This window comes from Notothenia coriiceps, unplaced genomic scaffold, assembly GCF_000735185.1.
Source record: "Notothenia coriiceps isolate Sejong01 unplaced genomic scaffold, NC01 NC01_scaffold00023139, whole genome shotgun sequence".
Lineage (NCBI taxonomy): Eukaryota > Metazoa > Chordata > Actinopteri > Perciformes > Nototheniidae > Notothenia > Notothenia coriiceps.
The window spans coordinates 59,551-77,563 of NW_011355840.1; the positions used below are offsets into that span (position 1 = coordinate 59,551).

The following is an 18,013-nucleotide window of genomic DNA, read 5'->3' on the forward strand; positions in this document are numbered from 1 at the left end:
CCCAAGAGTCATGGTTAGCATTCAGTTAGTTATTGTTCTATTTTACTGTAATTTGGAGGGACATATTGTACTTTTTACATTTATATTCCGACAGCTGCACTTGCTGCAGTAGATATTTATAGTAACAATTTACATATAAAACATTCATTGTTATATATTTCACTACCCAAGGTCATGTAAAATATTCATCATTAGCTCTGCATTGACCAACTCCAACAATAATATGCTTCTTACACATTAATGCATTAGCTATTGTAAACGTATAAACATACTTATAATATAATAAAAAATGGGTAAAACCCTCGATCACTTGAGGACATGTTTCTGACAATGGTTGTACGTTGTTGATCTTCTATCTGTTTATTAACTGGTGTGTGTGTGTGTGTGTGTGTGTGTGTGTGTGTGTGTGTGTGTGTGTGTGTGTGTGTGTGTGTGTGTGTGTGTGTGTGTGTGTGTGTGTGTGTGTGTGTGTGTGTGTGTGTGTGTGTGTGTTCAGCTTTTTGAAGACTGCACTAGAGTTAATTGAGTTCATCTGAAAAACAAACACAGCTGTCCAATGTTCTGCAGTGCTGGAAGATGACTGGAAGAGTGTAAACCCAGAATCTGTTGCCAGCACTTCAGACCAGGAAGCTCATCAAGTATTGAAGAGGAAAACCGACTTAGATCGAGAGACTGTTGAAGGAAGTCAAGACAAACAAGAAGAAATGAGAGTAAAGAAGTAGACACAAAGAAATAGAAGAGGAGGATATATCATGTGTGTTATGTTGCAGGGGAGTGAAGGAGAACATGGTGACCTTAAAGAGCGAAGAGTTGAAAATATACTGCAGCAATGAGGGACATGGATTATGACTTTGTGTTTTATGGGCTCTTTAGATGTGTGGATTTGTCTCCTCTCTTTGTCTGTCACTCTGTCCCCTGAAGAGTTAGGAGGGCATTTATAGGAGTAGGAGAGCTATTTAAATCATGTGTGTGAGTGTTAGTATGTGTGCCTGGATCAGTCGGAGGTACAGGGGACAGATTTACACCCCATGTACAGCAGAGATGAAGGCCATGTCCCAGGCAGGCCGTTTCTCTCTTTTCTGTGTTTCTGTGGGGGCCTGGCTATCTGGCGTTGGTCCAGTTTAATTCCTTCAGAGCCCAGAGGCTTGTTCTTTCACCTATATCCTTTCTTTTTGCCGCCAACGAAGAACCTGCTTTCATATTCTCTTCCTCTTTAACTCCCTAGCCGACTCTCAACCGAATCACTTTCTGTCTCTCTGCAAAGTGCTGCATCTTTATCTTTCCCCTGCCCTTTGTCCCCTACAGCTGAGATATCTAACCTCTTAGAGCGTCCATCACTCAGCCCCTCCCTCCCCTGTCTCCCATGCTGTCTCTCCCTCAAACAGTAGCACAGCTTTTTTATTATTTTCTTTTTTGAATGAGAATGTAATCTTCCTCCTCGCACTAGATGAGTCTCACAAGTGGATCAGCTGGTGAGAAACGCTGCCACCTTGTATGGCTTGACTCAAAATAGGTTGCATGACATTAATGTAGGTGAGATATCTGCTTTCCATTTGTACAGAATATGACTTGAAGATGATCTTCAATGATCCTGAGCCAATATCTTTATTCTATTTGATACAGTGTAAAACGGCTGACCACATTTATGGATCTGCAGTCCAAAATTGAAAAACTTTCTACAAAGACAACATAAAAAAACAAAACCACCACAAAGAAAATCACTTCGCCAAGTCTTTGAAGTCGAGGTTAAGTACTTTTTTATAGTCTTATTATAGAAAATGTGATGTGCAGCCAGGTTTTAAAACAGTATATTAAAGGTCCCATTTCATGGCCATTTCCACTGATCATAATTCCATTGTTGAGGTCTACTAGAATATATTTATATTGTGCAATTTTCCAAAATCACTTTGGTTTCTCATACAGCATCTCTGTAAACTATGTGTATTCACTGAATGTCACTCTCTGCCTTTAACGGCTCGTTGTAGCTCCAATAGCTCCAGCCCCCACCCTCCCTGTGAGCACAGTGTGCTCTGATTGGTCGGGACGTTGTGAATCGCGCTGAGCTCCGTGGAGGTGTGGTTTCCTTGTTTAGCGAAACACAGCCAAACTCACCCTGAGCACACACAAATTCACAGCCGAAGTAAAAACAATAAGTGTGGCTTGATATTGAGTAAGAAAAAGGTTGATAAACGCTGTGAGAATGGGTCTGCAGAGAGAATTTCGCCGTGATCCCAACTGTCTGTTATCAGCCTGCGGCCAGGGAGGAGAGATCAGCAGAGCTGCATGCACTGAGTGTGTGTGTGTGTGTGTGAGGAAGTCCGTGGATTGGTCAATTTGGACCAATCAGCGGGGGCTTAACGTAACGGCTCCACGGATTGGTCCATTTGGTTCCGGGTAACGCATGACATCATGAGTTACCCGGAAGAATCAATGGACAGTGACGTATCGAGTTTTACTCGCTACAGGGTGTACTTTGAGGGTTTTNAAAATGCTTGTTTCTGAGGTGGACTTATAATTGGCTTAGCCAGGCCCCCGGCAGGGCCATCAGTAAATCTAAGGGGAAATTGAAATGATCGGCTCATTCATCTCTCTCACACTACACACACACACACACACACTGATCCATTCTCGTTTCCACAAGGCTAATCTCTCCATCATTGCCACTTGCTGATTTCTCTGTTTGTTGTCTCTTTCACTTCTCAAGTCTTTATTCTGTATCTCACTGACTTGTCTTCTTTAGTGTCTTTTATGTTTATTCTTGTGTCTTCATTTCTTTCGCTGTTGCTCTTTCTTTACTTCCTCTCTGCCTTGCCTGTCTCCGATTTCCCAAATGGCACGTTTTTAGAGTCTGTTTATCTGACTGGATGGGAGAGAGAGACAGCTCTAGCATTAGTGTGGATGTAAGAAACGCTGAGGTGACATTGACTCTGAAAGCAAGAAAAGTTCATGGAGGTTTGGGTTGAACAGAATCCACATCCGAGCCAGAGTAACACTCTCAGATCCTCTTTTCATCTGAGAGGAATTGAGAGGGAAAGACAAACGAAAAGATGAGAAACAGCTCCTTGATGCAATCATTGATCACTAGTCAAAGTCCTTGATTCTGTCTAATGAGCTGCTTGTTCCTTCTGGGAGGGAAAGTCATGAGAAAAACAACACTGCTTGCCACAGTGAAATTGGGCAAACAGCCAAACAGGATAAACCTTTTTATTTCAACATGATGCGGTTTTGTGTTTATCTGAAAAAAATTGAGTAAGACAGTGATTTAGTTACATATACTGTATATATGCTCATTTACACGTCAAAGGGTGCTTTTTCTTACACCCTTACATAGCCATAGCACATATATCACTATTTAATGAATATTAAACACCTAAGATTGAAAAACCAAGTAACCACTGCAGTGCAGCCATATTTCTTAGTGTGCTAGTGCTTCTCATAGATGTAATATATGTCTTAGTGTTAGTCCATGTATAGGGCAATCTGCAACCTAATATATGCAATATATTATCCCATGCACACTTCATTATGCAGTAATGGAGCAATCAAGCAAAAAGGTCAAATCAAAGTTGGGAATTTTGCAGGTTCACACACAAATACACCGAGATGTAGCTGGTTGCTGCTTAGTGCTCTGATGTGGCCCACTTGGCTCATCAGGAAGAACTGCTCCACTTAAACTTTGTTGCTCCCTTGTAATTGAATTAGTCTGCTCAATTATGTAGAGGCAGGCCTGTCCTCATTACACAGCACTATTTAAGCTCGAGTATGGAGCCGAGGGGAGGAGAGCCGCAGGCGAGGAGCAGAGAATGGAGCTAAAAGTCATTTAAGTGAGAGTGTAAAGTTTCATTGCTCTAATCTCCATCGTGTCGGTCACATCTGTGTAACAATTGCGCTACAGTTCATGAATGATGTCCCGCCGTATCTTCTCTGCCCTGCCTCTCTCTCTATGTTTGACTCTCTCTGCTTCTGGGCCAAATGCCTTGAAAAATGCTGAACTAGCAATTTGTCCGAGTTTTTCCAGAGCTCACTTCACTAACTTCACAAGAAATACCTCTAGCTGAGCCAAAATGCTGCCAAACCACTTGCTGCAGGCGGGCCTGAGCTCAGCACAAAGATTCCCCATCTTCCAAACATTAAATCTGCACACAAACAAACACTGGATGCATCTACTCTTGCTCGCTGTGTATGGACCAAAGCACCATATCTGATATGCCAACTGCTCTCTTATTTTCTGTTTTTCCTCCCCTCTTTTTGGTCTCTCCTCCTGTCTCTATCTCACATAGGAGCAGATGAAGAGCCTCCAGAGTGGCTTCAAGCATGTTCATGATGGGGGTTTCCAGCTGCTGAGGTGGGCTTACACAGACTCACACACAATAAACACAAGACAGAGATAACATGAGCAGCCTGCTATTGTGCAGCTCTAAAAGCCCATTTCCCCTCCAGATGTGACCTAGCCATCGCTGTTTAATTACTGATAACCCAGACTGAGATTGCTCTTGTGTGTGTCCTCTGAATGTCCCCTGCACCCCTTCCCCTCCTCAGTGATCCTCTGACAATGAAACTGGACAACAACATCAATATCAACATGCCGCCCATTGAGACCAAGGTGTTGATGTGAGTATATCTTGTATCTAAAAATAAAAGAAGGGATATTGTGGACTTTATAGTACTTTTGATTCCATACAGTACTGTATGTCTAGATACGTGATTTGAATATTTCTGACCTTTCCTAAGTTCGTGATTCCCAACCTGAGATAGCAAGAGGGTCAGGCTGTATTAACAAGATAAACTAAAATACAAGTGTTTTCTTCAAATTCCACCTTTCACAAAAACTGTTCAATTTTGCTTTTTAAAAAGTGATTAAAAAACATTATGTGTAAATGTGTACAGGTCATGATAACATTTTACTTTTCACAACTGGTCTCAAATAGATAGGTAGGTCATTTTAACTTCAACTGCTTGTCGAGCTGGCCTTCTATGGTAAAAGTACATTTTCAACAATCATCATATACAGTACAGTATTTGTATTCATCAAACTCAAATAAAACACAAACTCAAATACATGTGTTTCTTTTATGGAAAATGAGCAATATATACAACCAGATATATTCACAAAAAATAATAAATTATAATTGTAAAAAAAAAAAAATGGAAAAAAGTAATGTTAAGTGTTTTTCATGATAAAAAAAATACTTGCTCATCTTACTGTATATGCTGAATTGGCCTAACAGGAAACCACTGGCCTAACAGCAAATGTCTATATCCTGTGTTGGCCTAACTTGCTCATCTGTGTGCAACTTTGGGCTGAATGCCATGCATTAAAGGTGCTATATAAAATATTGCTAGCTTACCATAAAAGGCAAATTCAACCGATTGGTTGAGTATATCTTAAACAAAATAATTACACCCTTGTTAAAACTTTTTTTGTGCATAAAGTTATCTAATTATGTTCAGTCAGTGCCCTGCCACTAAAATATGTCAAAAGGGATATGGTTACCTTACAAAAGTTGACCAAAAAGAGTGATTTCTTCAGCAGTGATTTTTAGCATTGTCAACTTTCTCAGTTGAAGCTAGCTGAAGGGCTTTCTGTTCGAACCACAGTGACATCTAGAGGTTGTTTTGTGCATAACATGTCAACCAAAGGGTAGAGCTGGCTGAATCAGATGGAGTTCAACTTTTTTTTTTTTTTTCCAACAAGATATCAAGACACAAAATGTGCTCTACCAAATGGTGGTGCTGGCAGTTAAAGGGTTAACAAAGGTTGCAAACTACTGCTCCAGCTGTTATTTCAGTGGAAATTGGTTGTAATTTGGATAAGTTAGGAAGTATGCTGTGAAATATGACAAGATATTTCCCCTTGTGGATTGACTGATGACAATAAAACTAACATACATTCTAGTATATCAGAAGTAAAATAAATCAAGTGGTCTAACATGTTCTATTCCTCACTACTTGTAGTATCCAGCGGGCTTGGCGTGACTTCCTCCAGAGACAGGAAGTGGAGAAGAGGAGCCCCTCACCACCTTCCCTCTCCTCCTCTGACAAGATGAGCATGTCAATCAGCATGACAACCCTGTCAGATGGCAGCACCCCGGTAAGTCATACATATGCCAAACATATTTTACATTTACAAACTCCAGGCTTTTAGACAGCGCTGTGACTGACCGTGTTCAGGAGGCAGTGTGTTTGAGGATGTGTGTCGCATTGTCTCAGTTGAATAGAAACCATTGCTTATGGGAAAATGTTCTCATACTCAGTATATATTATATATATATAGTTTAGTTTTTTTACTCAATAAGGCTTTGTTCGCACACACTTGTGATATAAGTTTGCGACATATACACAATGTTGAAGTTGGGGCCTTAAGAGTATTGTGCAGTCTTGTGGAGAATATATTACAGTGCGTATGTTCCCATTCATCTCCAGAAGGGGGCAATATCCCTCAGCTAAGTCCCTCAGTATGCAGACTCACAAGCATCCTCTTCTCTGGGAGCAGAGTAACTATTCAAGGATTTGGTTTGACATACACAAACGTGTTCTCAGAGCAAAAGCACATTGAGAATTGAAATCAGTGGGACAGCTATTCTTATTCAACACTTCTTCCCTTCATTTAACCAGCCCAGAGTAAATCCCCAGGATTTTCTCGACTGCGTATGTTCCGGTCATTATAATTCTATACTGACGTGGTCTGCCGCCTTCTGGCAGAATAGCAAGTGTATGCAGACTTCTTTACTAATCTCCGAGCCTGAAGTCAACAGGCAGGTTAAATCTCAGAGACAGCTTGGAGAGTTCTGTGAATGAGCACACTTAGGTGGTGCTTGTCCACACGTCTGCTACAGAGAAAAGCTTTTATACAGAAACAGGCTGTTTGATTGGGATTCCTGTGAATAAAAGGGGTGAAGAGAATTCAAAGTGGTGAGTAACTGGAGTCAAATGTGCACTCTCTGCCGAGAAAACAGCTTCCAGCTACAGGTGAAGTGAGCAGCGGACTGGTCAGTACTCAGGTCAAGAAGGTTGTGGATAAAGTCAAGAGGCTGTCTATATTCTATACACACATACCACACACACATAGTAAACATTGGAGGCCAGGCAATACTTCGCTCACTGACTTAGGCCTCTAAACAAAGGCAGATGATCATCACCAGGAACAGCAGAGAGAGCGAGAGTGTGTGTGTCAAAGGTCAGTGATTAATGTGTAAATACAAAGGGAACACTGTTCCGGTGGGTCTTTCCAAGCAACGATATTTATTCATTTCTATTTATCAATCATAAGTTTTCACAAGAATTGTTCAAAATCAGTGTGTCTGTGTGTGTCTCTCTCTCTCTTTCTCAAACCAGGCTAAGGTCAAGGGAGAGAGAGTTTAGCAGCAGAGGGTGAAACCAGATGAAAAGCAGATTTTACTCTCTGGTTGAATGTGTTGACACTGTAGACCTTCTCTCCTCTCGCATTTGAGTTCATGATTATATTTAATATCTTACACGTCTCATCACAACAGTCCTCTGCTGTATAATCTGTAACCTGTCTCGCTTAATACAGTTTCCCTCTTCGGCCTTCTTCCTCTCTTTATTTGACTGTCCTTCCCTGTAAAGAAATGCATTTTGTCGATGCAACAACTCCACCCTGTTTGAATTTCTAACAGCGGCTTTCTGTCGACCCAGAGATTCATTTTCAATCCACAACCATGCGAGGCTATACATTCATGGGTGCACGCACACTTCAACACACACACACACACACACACACACACACAGACACGGAGGAAAGGAGACACAGTGATGTGGCAGCCATCTCTAAAGTGATTGAATTTGTAACCTTTGTGCCTATAACATCAGTCTTTGACAAAACTGTGCTGCAGTGTGTATATTTGTGTTTGTTTCCATAAAAAAGCTATTTTTCAGCCTCATGTGTTTTCAAGAGGGATGACGGATGTTTGTAGCAGCGTGCGACTGAAATATAGTTTGACTCTTTACTGTGTAAATGATATGTCACGTTGTAACTCGGCTCACTCATTGCCATGACAATCCTGCAAAAATAGAGCAGCTCTGGATATCTCTCTTTATGATCGATCCCTCTGCTCCATGGCAACACCACAGAGGGAGGCAGAAATTATAGGTTTCATTAAAGAGGAACCTAACAAAACTCTGGCTTTTATGTCCAGATATGAATCAGCTGTGTACATTTTATTGTTTCATAATACTATACCACATCAACACTCAGCCTCCTGACCACCTAAAAGTACACAAACATGCACACACACAAGGGAGAGTGAGCACACACACACAAACACAGGCGCATGGACACACAGACCACGACCGCTTTAATTTCAGACTGTCTAGATGATAGATGTATTTTTATAACCAGACATCAATCAATAGTGTTTGGGGACTGGCCCGGTGTTTTTCTAGCAGGATTGCCACTAAATTACTTGAGAACTGAGGATGAAAACAAATATTGGGAGAATTTCTGAACCTATACAAGACGTTTAGATTTTGAATTGTTATCTTTAGGTGTTTTAATCCTACATTTAGATCAAAGTCTTGTCTTTTACCAGATCTGTTGGAAGAGAGCTGTCCATTGCCTTGGTGCTGAAGTGCAGTATAATGTAGTTGCCAGGTTTTGACACTAGATGGAAATCCTGCATCACACTGGCTTTTCTTTCTTTCTTTTTTTTTTTGCCATTTTACAATGTTGTCCTATTCTAAGGGAGTGACTCGGTTGCAGCAGCAGACACACCTGTTGAGAATTTTGAAAAAGCAATAACCTCAAGATAGATATGCATTTGTTTGAATGGTATCACGACACGAATATTCTTTTGCCAGTTTTTAAAATGTTGTTTAGTAGTTCACTCCTCTTAGAGTTTTACTTTACTTGATAATCCTACAACTTAATGCATAACACTGGTTTAAAAGCTCTTGTTAAATGATGGTAAATGGCTATGGTGATGGTACAGAATATGTATTTAGTTTGTTGACTTGTGTTTTCCTGCATATATATGGATGAGTATGTGAATATGTGCGTCTCGGCTGGTGAAGGGCACACGTGGCAGGTTGGTCCATCTGGCCCTCTAAGGTGCGGTGAGACTGGTCCGGGCAGAGCAGTGCTGCCTTCTCCGTCTGCCAGCTGTCATGTTTCTCCTTCTCTGCCCTCTCCATCACTGCTCTCTTAATCTTCTCCTCCTCCTCCTCCTTTTTCTGGTCACGTCATAGTTTATTTTTGCCTCCGCCTTTCATATTTAATGTCTTTCTATTTTTCTCGTTTCCGGGCATCTTTTCTAGTTCTTGCTCTCACACTCTGTTATAGTCTCTGTCTCTTTACCACTTGCAAACCACCTACTGTTCTCCTGGCTTTATCAGGTCATGCAGCTGCAGTAACACAGTGGAAGCTCGGCAGGGGACATTAAAGGAGGTTATGCAAAGTTTGGGGGATTTCCGTTCCACTGTTACCTGCGATGTACACAAAGAGTAGATGTACAGTAACTCCACGGAATAAAGCAGAGATAAGAGGCATTAAGCTTACGTTACAGAGCAGCCAGCTTAGATTGCACCCTATATCAAAGCATTTAACCTCTCACATTCATTGTTAACCATGTAATCCAGTCCAGGGTCCAGATCGTTGCCATGTCACTCAGCTGTCAAGATAATAATCCTGGCAGTTTTTGTATTAACTGTACAAGTCAACCTTTCTGTGCTATGAAAAAAGCAGGAAAAGGTCACATATTGTATCACCAGTCGAATGGCTATTACACTAAGCCCTCAGCATTGTTACGATCTGAAGGACTCCCCTGCAGACTGACCGCCTTCATGCTATTGTATTTACTGTATACCTCATGGTGTACCATTCAATGATAGCTAGACAAAGGCAGCTCACCAGTCTTCAATTAGTCAACCACAGGAGAAGAAAGTGCTTTACAAAGCCACTCTTTGTTCAATATTATTGAGCTTATTGAGGTCAAATCACAATGTTTATAAAAAACACATTTTAGAAAGCATGATTAGTGTTGACAAAATGTCAGGTCATATCAAGTCAATTCTATTTTTGACTCCAAAATTACAAACCTAGTAACACAAATAATTTACTTCATGAACAGCAAATTATCCTTTCAACCTTTGAAAAGTAACAAGAAGACACATCTAATATTCTTAAGCATACAGATCATTATCATTATAGCAGTTTTATCAATTTATAAGACATGACATATTTTTTAAATAAATATAATGCAGCAATCACATAGTCAGGAAACACTATCCAGTCTTTTGATGCTGCAGATAATGGAGAGCAAATATTCTGTAAAAATGTTCAGTCAGTCACAAGGACAGGCCTTGCCGTACTTAACATTGTTTCAAGAACCACACAATTATACTTCATCATCACCATGTCAGATATTAAGCCAGTTTTCTACTGCCTTCCAAGAAATGAAATTTCCCAATAGTGTTTCCCACTTCTCTTCCACCGTGGACCAGGACAGCCCTGTAATGATTTATGGTAATTATGCAAATGCAACATAAGGCTTTGGAAATTAATGCTTACCCCCACCAGTCTCCTCATCACTGGAGGCTGGGTGTTACTGCAGCCAATGCTTTTACAATAATGTTACTGAAATACCAGGGACAATGCAAAAAGCCTAGGTTAGGAGATTAAGGATTCCCTAGAATTAGTTTAGGTTTATTGGAGCCTCATGGAGGCGATTCACATTTGTAATAATTTGTCTTCATTCATCGGGGCTAAATTGATTGAGGAAGCAGCCTACACGTGGAGTTATACTCCTATCCTGGAGAGTGAGGGCTGCAGATTTAATTGACATAATCCCTCAGATAGATAAGATGTAGTGAATAGTAGTGGTGCGGGTGTAGGTGTGCTGTGTCCCCACTGTGTCTGAATTGACAGCCCTGGCAGGATGTAAGAAGACGTGCTCTGACACACCAGCCAGGTGGTGATTGACAGAATCATTAGGCCTCTCACCGCTCCATCACCACCTTATGTGGAGAGAGTCTGGCCCTAGCTGTAGAAGCTACAGAATTTACTTTCTCTTGTGACTGCAACCAAACTGAGTGGACTGAAAACAATATAAGGCTTTTCCGTCTATGCACTCCAGCTCTTTGTGTCTTTTAAAATGCCCGCAGACATGTGAAGGGCATTTGTGTGTGTGTGTGTGTGTGTGTGTGTGTGTGTGTGTGTGTGTGTGTGTGTGTGTGTGTGTGTGTGTGTGTGTGTGTGTGTGTGTGTGTGAATGCACACTGAGTCTTAATTAGTCAAACCCCCGGAGCATTTTTTTCCATACATGAAGTGCCTAGAAAAGCCATTTGAAATGAATGCTGCGTCACTAAAAAATAACTGTATTGCAATCTGCACATGTCTTATGTATGTAGGACAGTTGTTTTCAAATGATGCCAGTCCTTGCTTACATTTTCTCATATAATCCACAGGGGGTCACTGTTCTGCTTTGTTGGGACAGACCAGCAGAATAGAAGCAGGGAGTAGTCCAGGTCGTTAAATACTGGGTCAAAATGCATCCAAGCTCTGTTTTGGGAGGGTAACTCCTCCCCTTATTTACTGAACATTAATCCAGTATCAATATGGATTTAATGGAAGCAGATTCAGAAAATCCAGTCCAAATTGTTGGAACTGCAAGGACTCTTGATGTTGTTCTCTGGAGGACACTATCAGTCAACCAGATACCCCCTTCTGTTTCTCTCTCATAATATTGTTAAGAGCCTCTCCTTTCAAAGATAATAACCCATTATCAACTTATGTGTAATTAAAGAGAGAGGTGAGCTGCTGTTTTGTATTGCATTGGCTTATCTAGGACCCTCTCTCTTTCTCCCTTGCTGTGTCTCCTCTATCTTTCGTCCTCTGCCTCCTTTCCTTGAGTCTTTTAATTTCACAACACTCCAATTAAATATTAAAGTGTTTCAGGATTACGTCAGACTTGTGAACAAGCAGCTGTTTTTTGTTTAGCTTGCCTTCAATATTTTCATTTCTTGCTGCTTTTGTTCTTTTTTGACATAGAGTATAAATACATGTTTGTTCTCTTTAACGTGCAGGCTTAAAGGCAGTACATAGAGACACTGATGATAAAAGGCTACTGAAATCTGTAAACAATGCTGGATCAAAGCCCTTTGGGGTCATAAATAGGATATTACTCCAAGCCTTGCACTCTAATGCCTGCGTTGATGCTGCAATGTTCTGAACATGTCCTATACATTTATAAATGGCGTTTTGTTATACTGTTATACTCTAGCATTAAGGCAGCACATTTCAGTTGTTTTCAATGCTTATTTTTTCTATCATTTGTTGTTAGTTTTCCTTCAGCTCTTGTTCGCCCTCTATCCCCTTTGACATATCAAAAGGCTTTTCTGTTCTCTCCAAACCCACAACCCCCAAACACCACATTATCTCATTAATTTCTATTTCCCCAGCAACATGACCATAATTGATCATTAATATCTGATTGGGGACAGTGGGGATATGGAGGGCAGCAAGAAGATACCATTGCGAACTACAGTATCTTAGATCTGGAATCTATTGATTGGGGCTTTGCTCGGTAATCAAGGACAGATTAGCCACATGCTGCAAAGGGTGGTTCATTACTATGAAGACATCCTTGCAAGATTTCTAAACTATAAGTGGGTCATTCAGATGATGGATACAGGACATCATTCACAGATAAAAGCTGATAGGCATGAACTCCACTTTAGGGCTCTCCAGAGTCAGGCAGTAAAGTAACACTTATTCATGAAAGAAATATAGGATGGTTTTGTGTGTTTTTTTTATTGTTCAGCATAGGTAATGGGTAAGGGGATGAAGAAGAGCCATATCAAATCCAATCAGTCCAATTTAAGTATTTTACTTTTTTTGTTTATCTGTTGAATCGGTTACTTTGCAAATTATTGTAATTCTTATGCACAAAGTGCATTCTTGATTGTGTCAGTCATTGTCTGTAATTTTCTAAAAAGGTTTTGAATGGATTTGAATACAAATTAGTAGAAAGGATTTTATTTCAAGTAAAATCATAATATAAAAGTCGGACCTTTTTACAACTGAAACAATAATGATTGTTTTGATTTAATCTACTGAGCACCATATCTTGCTTGAATTTGTTATTATAATAATAATACATTTAATTTAGCGCCTTTCAAGAGACACAAAGAGGCTACTATTACTATTATATATTAAGTTGTGTAGCTGTTGGTCGTAATTATCTGAAAACATTAGATATCTACTTTTGGGAAAAAGACACTACCTGATACCACATTTAGAAAATTAAAATCTAAGCCATGTGTTTAAAATTCTTACCTGAGTGGAGATGAGGGTAAAGCCTGCTTCTGCATGTGTGCAATAAGCCCTGCTTCCTCTTAAGCAGAGCTGTTGGTGACGATGTTTTATTAATAGTGCTTGTGCTCTCAGCCTCACACATCAGGTATTCACGCACACATGCATACAGAGGCACATGAAGAGGTAAGGCAAAGTGTTTTACCATTCATTTGTATGTGACAAGATTTTGCACATACTGTAGACCTGAAGTGCTTTGAGATGTGTGGGTGTGTGTGTGTGACACTGGGTGTAAAGGAACAGCCTGCAGCACTGTGCATATCCAGCCTCATTTACAAGATTCCACTCCTCCATTATCAGCAGGATCATTATCCTCTCTCCTCCCTGCCCTCACTGCCTCACTTATACTGGGACTCAAGGTGCCACACCAAATATCAACACACACATCACCATAACCCAGAAGGCTTATTATTCTGCATTCTTTTTACATGTGGACCCGAAACCAGAGTGCACATGAACATATAGTTGAAAGGTGATGCTGTTGGTTTGCCACAGAAATCCAAAAACAAGGTTACAGCGATGTGGAAATTGTTGTCAGCATGGTGTCTTCGCTCCTTGCACCATTATCTTGCAGGCAAGTTGATGCTGCATCAGTGTAGAAGGATATGGCGATGCAGCGATAGACATCGAAGATGTGATTCAGGTTTCAACGTTGCTGGAATAGCACTCGCTCAATGTCTTCTTTTGTGCACCTATATATCGCACTGTTGAGCATGATTGAATGCAGTATATGTTGCAAATCAAGGTCATATTTTCATATGCTTATGAAAAGACACATGTTCAACCAGCACGGAGCACCAACCATTCCATGTTTAAACAGTGAATGGCGTCAGAGTAAACCAAACAAATTCATTTCTGTCCTTCAGTTTTCTCTCAAAAACAATTTCTTCCTTCGATTTTGTATGCTTCTCATTTTTTCTGTTTCTTGTTAGAATGACGGCTTTACTCAATTTATTTTTTAGTGATTTTCCCCGCCTGGTCTGAAGTTGTGTTTCTGATAGGCTCCCTGTGTTGTTATTCAACTTGAACAATCCCTCTGCTTATTCAGCCCTGTGAGATCTCACTAATAGCCAGAGGGACTGCTGAGGCGTGCAGCAGTAGGTTACACCAAACTGACTGTGGAAAGATAAGAGACAGCATATACACGCAACAGCGATTGTTGCGTATTTGTCTGCTCACTCAGATCGGACCATCTAAGCTGTGATTTATATTAAACAGACAGTGTTAGTCCAGGATTTGTGTCTACATGAGGAACATGAGTGAATGTTGCCTAAATATTACATTTCAAAACCTTACTTCACCTCAGTGTATTGTTCTATTATAAAGGATCATTGTTTTCACGAGAATCTTAGAACTAAGCAGGCATAAAGGTACAGTATGATTTGTAAGATATGAACAGAATTTAAATTTCAAAACACTATCAACAGTAACTTCACTCAAATTATCTTCAGAGGTGACTAGAATGAAACATTGCACCTTTACACAGACTGCACCACACCCCTTATTAGCACTGCAGCCCTTTGCCAGCTTCTAATTGACTTGAATGGTTGGGTGAAACGTTTTTTTTACTTTAGATATTAAGTTAAATTCACTTTTAGCGCATTAAGCTTAATTGTTTCTTCCAATCTTCTCTTATTGAATGAGCGTTTGTTTTATTACTTACAGTTTTTAAGGCAAACGACTGCCTCAAAAATGTTCAAGTAAAGCCAATTTCTCTGGGTTACCAGCGTACTGAACATGTAATCTTGTTCAGAAGGACAGAGGGAGGAAGGGGATTTTGTCTCTCGGTTTATTGGTTTGGCATTTAGACACTTGAGAAATGCCGAGGAGAAGAACAGAGAGAAATGTATTCAACAGAAGGGAGATAAAAAGAGGGGAGAAAGAGCCCATTCTCCTTCCCACTGAGTGGTCTGGTCTCCGGAGAGAAATATACTGATTTGTGATTAATGAAAAGATGGAGAAGAGGCTTTTTCCCTCTCTGTCTCTCTCTAACCTCACTCTCACGCAGAAAATCTATCTCGGTAATGATGTCTGTGTGTAGGGAATGTTGATTATGGAGCTGATGAAGAGAGAAATCAGCCAATAAAGGGAACCCAAAAAGATTCAGCAGTACTGTATTATCACCTCACAAGCATTCTGCAGGTGCATTTGAGATAACGTGTTATCATGAAGTAAACACCTGACGTCTTGCAAGACACACAGTCAAAGCCTTCTCCTGTGTAACTTTCTCTCCACTTTAGCAAAAGACTTTGCATAATACTTAGCTAGATTTATAGTGGGGTGCTTAAATGCTGCAGGGCGATGATGATTCTGAGTCTATTTTGATAAGAAATTAGAGTTTAAAATACTGAATGAATGAAGGATATTCTGAGTTTTTGTAGCTTCTTCATGCTTTATTAGCCCAGCAAACTGATATCAGCTGTGCTCTCCTTATCGTAACCAACACATCCTGTCGACCAGCACACAACTACACTGATATTTCAGCACATTAATTTGGCCTCGTTATTTAGGTAGTGATGAACAGAAAGGGCACAGGAGCAAGTATGTGGATGATGAAGAGTTTTAAACCGTGCTTACACGTCATAAGCACAGGAGGGTGGCAGGAAAAAAAGGTTGCAAACGAGTGCAATAGATGAGTTGTACTATGTTCAGAGATGGAATAGGGGTGAGCAAAAGTATCATCTCAAGAGCCGCCAGCAAGATCAGAAGCGACCCTGCGCCTGACTATCACATGGGAGACTTCACAGCAACCGCACTACGAGCCGTCATTCACAAACCATTATTCAGGGAGAAGAAACTGTTGTAAGCGCGTCAAAAGTGGGGACGGGAAAACTTACACATAAAAGGGGAAGATGGTAATTAGAAAGAGGAACAGCATTTCTCCTGAAATTCAGAATTTTGTTAAGACAAGATCAGATTTGATGTAGAATTTCAAGGTGAAAAAAGATGCCATGGAAGGGTGAGGCAGTGGCAAAAGCGGTAAGGGAGGAAGATACATGTAAACGTAGGGATAAGAAGAGTAAGAAAGGAATAGATGAAGGGAAGTTAAGTTAAAAAGTTAATGGAAAGGTTCATCAATTTACAGCTGACTATTCCCTGTGTTTTTTATATTTCCGTTCTAAATTATTGTCTTTTATTGTGATTGTAGTAAAGTGTTTTTATTACATGTACAGCACTTTGGCTCGACCAAAAATCGCTTCTAAATGTGCTATATAAATAAAACTTGATTTGATTTGATACATAATTTATGTCTTCCAAACCATTTTACTTTGTACCAGCTTGGAGATCCCTAATGTTGGTTCTCACCAAGAAACCCTTACCAGCCAGTGTTTTCTTCTTTGGTGAACTCTATAGGCGCGTTCACACCAAGTACTTTTCCCACAAAGGTTCCTGAGAACTCTTTAGTTCTCATGAACTAAGTACAGATCGCGTTCACACCGGAAATTAGTTCCTGGGGGTGGATTAGGCAAATGAAGTCGCTGACGTCACTTCTTCTTCTTCTGCTTTGGGTTTACTGGCAGGCCGCAAACAACTTCACGGCGTATACTGCCGCCCAAAATCCCCGGCCGGAAGTCCCCGGAGTTAGGGACTGGCTCCAGTAGAAGCTGCTGGGACTCCCAGCAGCTTCTACTGAAGCCTTCCGAGTAAACGGCCAGAACGCTGACACCTCCTCATCTCCACCGCTCCCTTGTTTTATTTAGTGTTGTCATAAGTTAGTCTCTCTGCGTTTCTGCGCTGGGCTAATGCTAATGCTAATGCTAATAATGATAATAAAATGGCGGCTTCACAAACGTTTTTGGGAGTTTGACGGGGCGTGGTTTGCATTCCGCCCAGCCAATCAGACACAGGAACCTTTTTCTCCCACGAAAGTCCCTGCTCTCTAGCAGGGACTGAAAAGGGGTAAAAAAGGTTCTCTAGAGCTAATTTAGTTCCTGGGACTTTTTGGTGTGAACGCAACTAAATAGTAGTTCTCATTCATAACACTCCGTTCGATGTCTCACTATGGGATGCGCCTCAACGCGTATGCACCAGAAGCATCAATCTCATTACGCCAATCCTGATTGGCTGGTGATCTTGACGCCAACGTCAGGGAATCCACCAACGCCCTATAAGTAGCTTGCGCCACGACGCAGGCGTCCATTCAACACACCTCTTCTCGCTTCGGAGCACATTCCGAGACAAAGATCCAGTAGCTAGCTAGTTTTAACGGCTCCAACAGACTGATTTACGAAGCATAACTTCGGCTCGACGGACGTCGCCAAGCTACTTTTTGCTTCGCACGGGAATCTCTTTATTAACCACTCCAGTTAATATCAGAATCCACCCTGCCGTTTTTCCAACGATAACGGTAAGGTTTTGGATTTTTTTCCCACAAACGGTAACACCGGCCTGTTGCCTCGTTTGTCCTTCTTACGCCCGCACAAGGTCCGCTACCGGATGGGACCTCTTCCCTCCTCACACCGAGAGGAGACGGACGTGTCGGAGGCTCGGCTCCTGCGGCTGCGGCCTAAGATACGTCGAGTACTCGACTCACACCAGGTCTGCTTCGGTCTTGCCTCGGGCTGCAACATGCCAGGAGGCTATCGACACCCCCGGCCGTGCGGCATTGTTCCCGCCTTACCGCGCAAAAGCCTCCGCCGACGGCTTAGCACGCCAAGCTAGCATGCGGTCCGAGACCTCCTCATG

General features: G+C 41.2%; 1 protein-coding gene across 1 annotated transcript in view; it reads left to right on the forward strand.

Annotated features, from left to right (window-relative positions):
- Nucleotides 1-17,989, forward strand: part of LOC104954278 (uncharacterized) — a gene marked incomplete at its 5' end in the record, with an annotated part of 67,986 nt that extends 49,997 nt beyond the window's left edge. Inside the window, 4 exons of the mRNA XM_010781363.1 lie at nt 4,281-4,345; nt 4,540-4,611; nt 5,956-6,091; nt 17,753-17,989. Coding sequence (XP_010779665.1) covers nt 4,281-4,345; nt 4,540-4,611; nt 5,956-6,091; nt 17,753-17,989 — 510 coding nt within the window. The remainder of the gene's footprint in view (nt 1-4,280; nt 4,346-4,539; nt 4,612-5,955; nt 6,092-17,752) is intronic.
- Between the last annotated feature and the right edge of the window lie 24 nt (nt 17,990-18,013).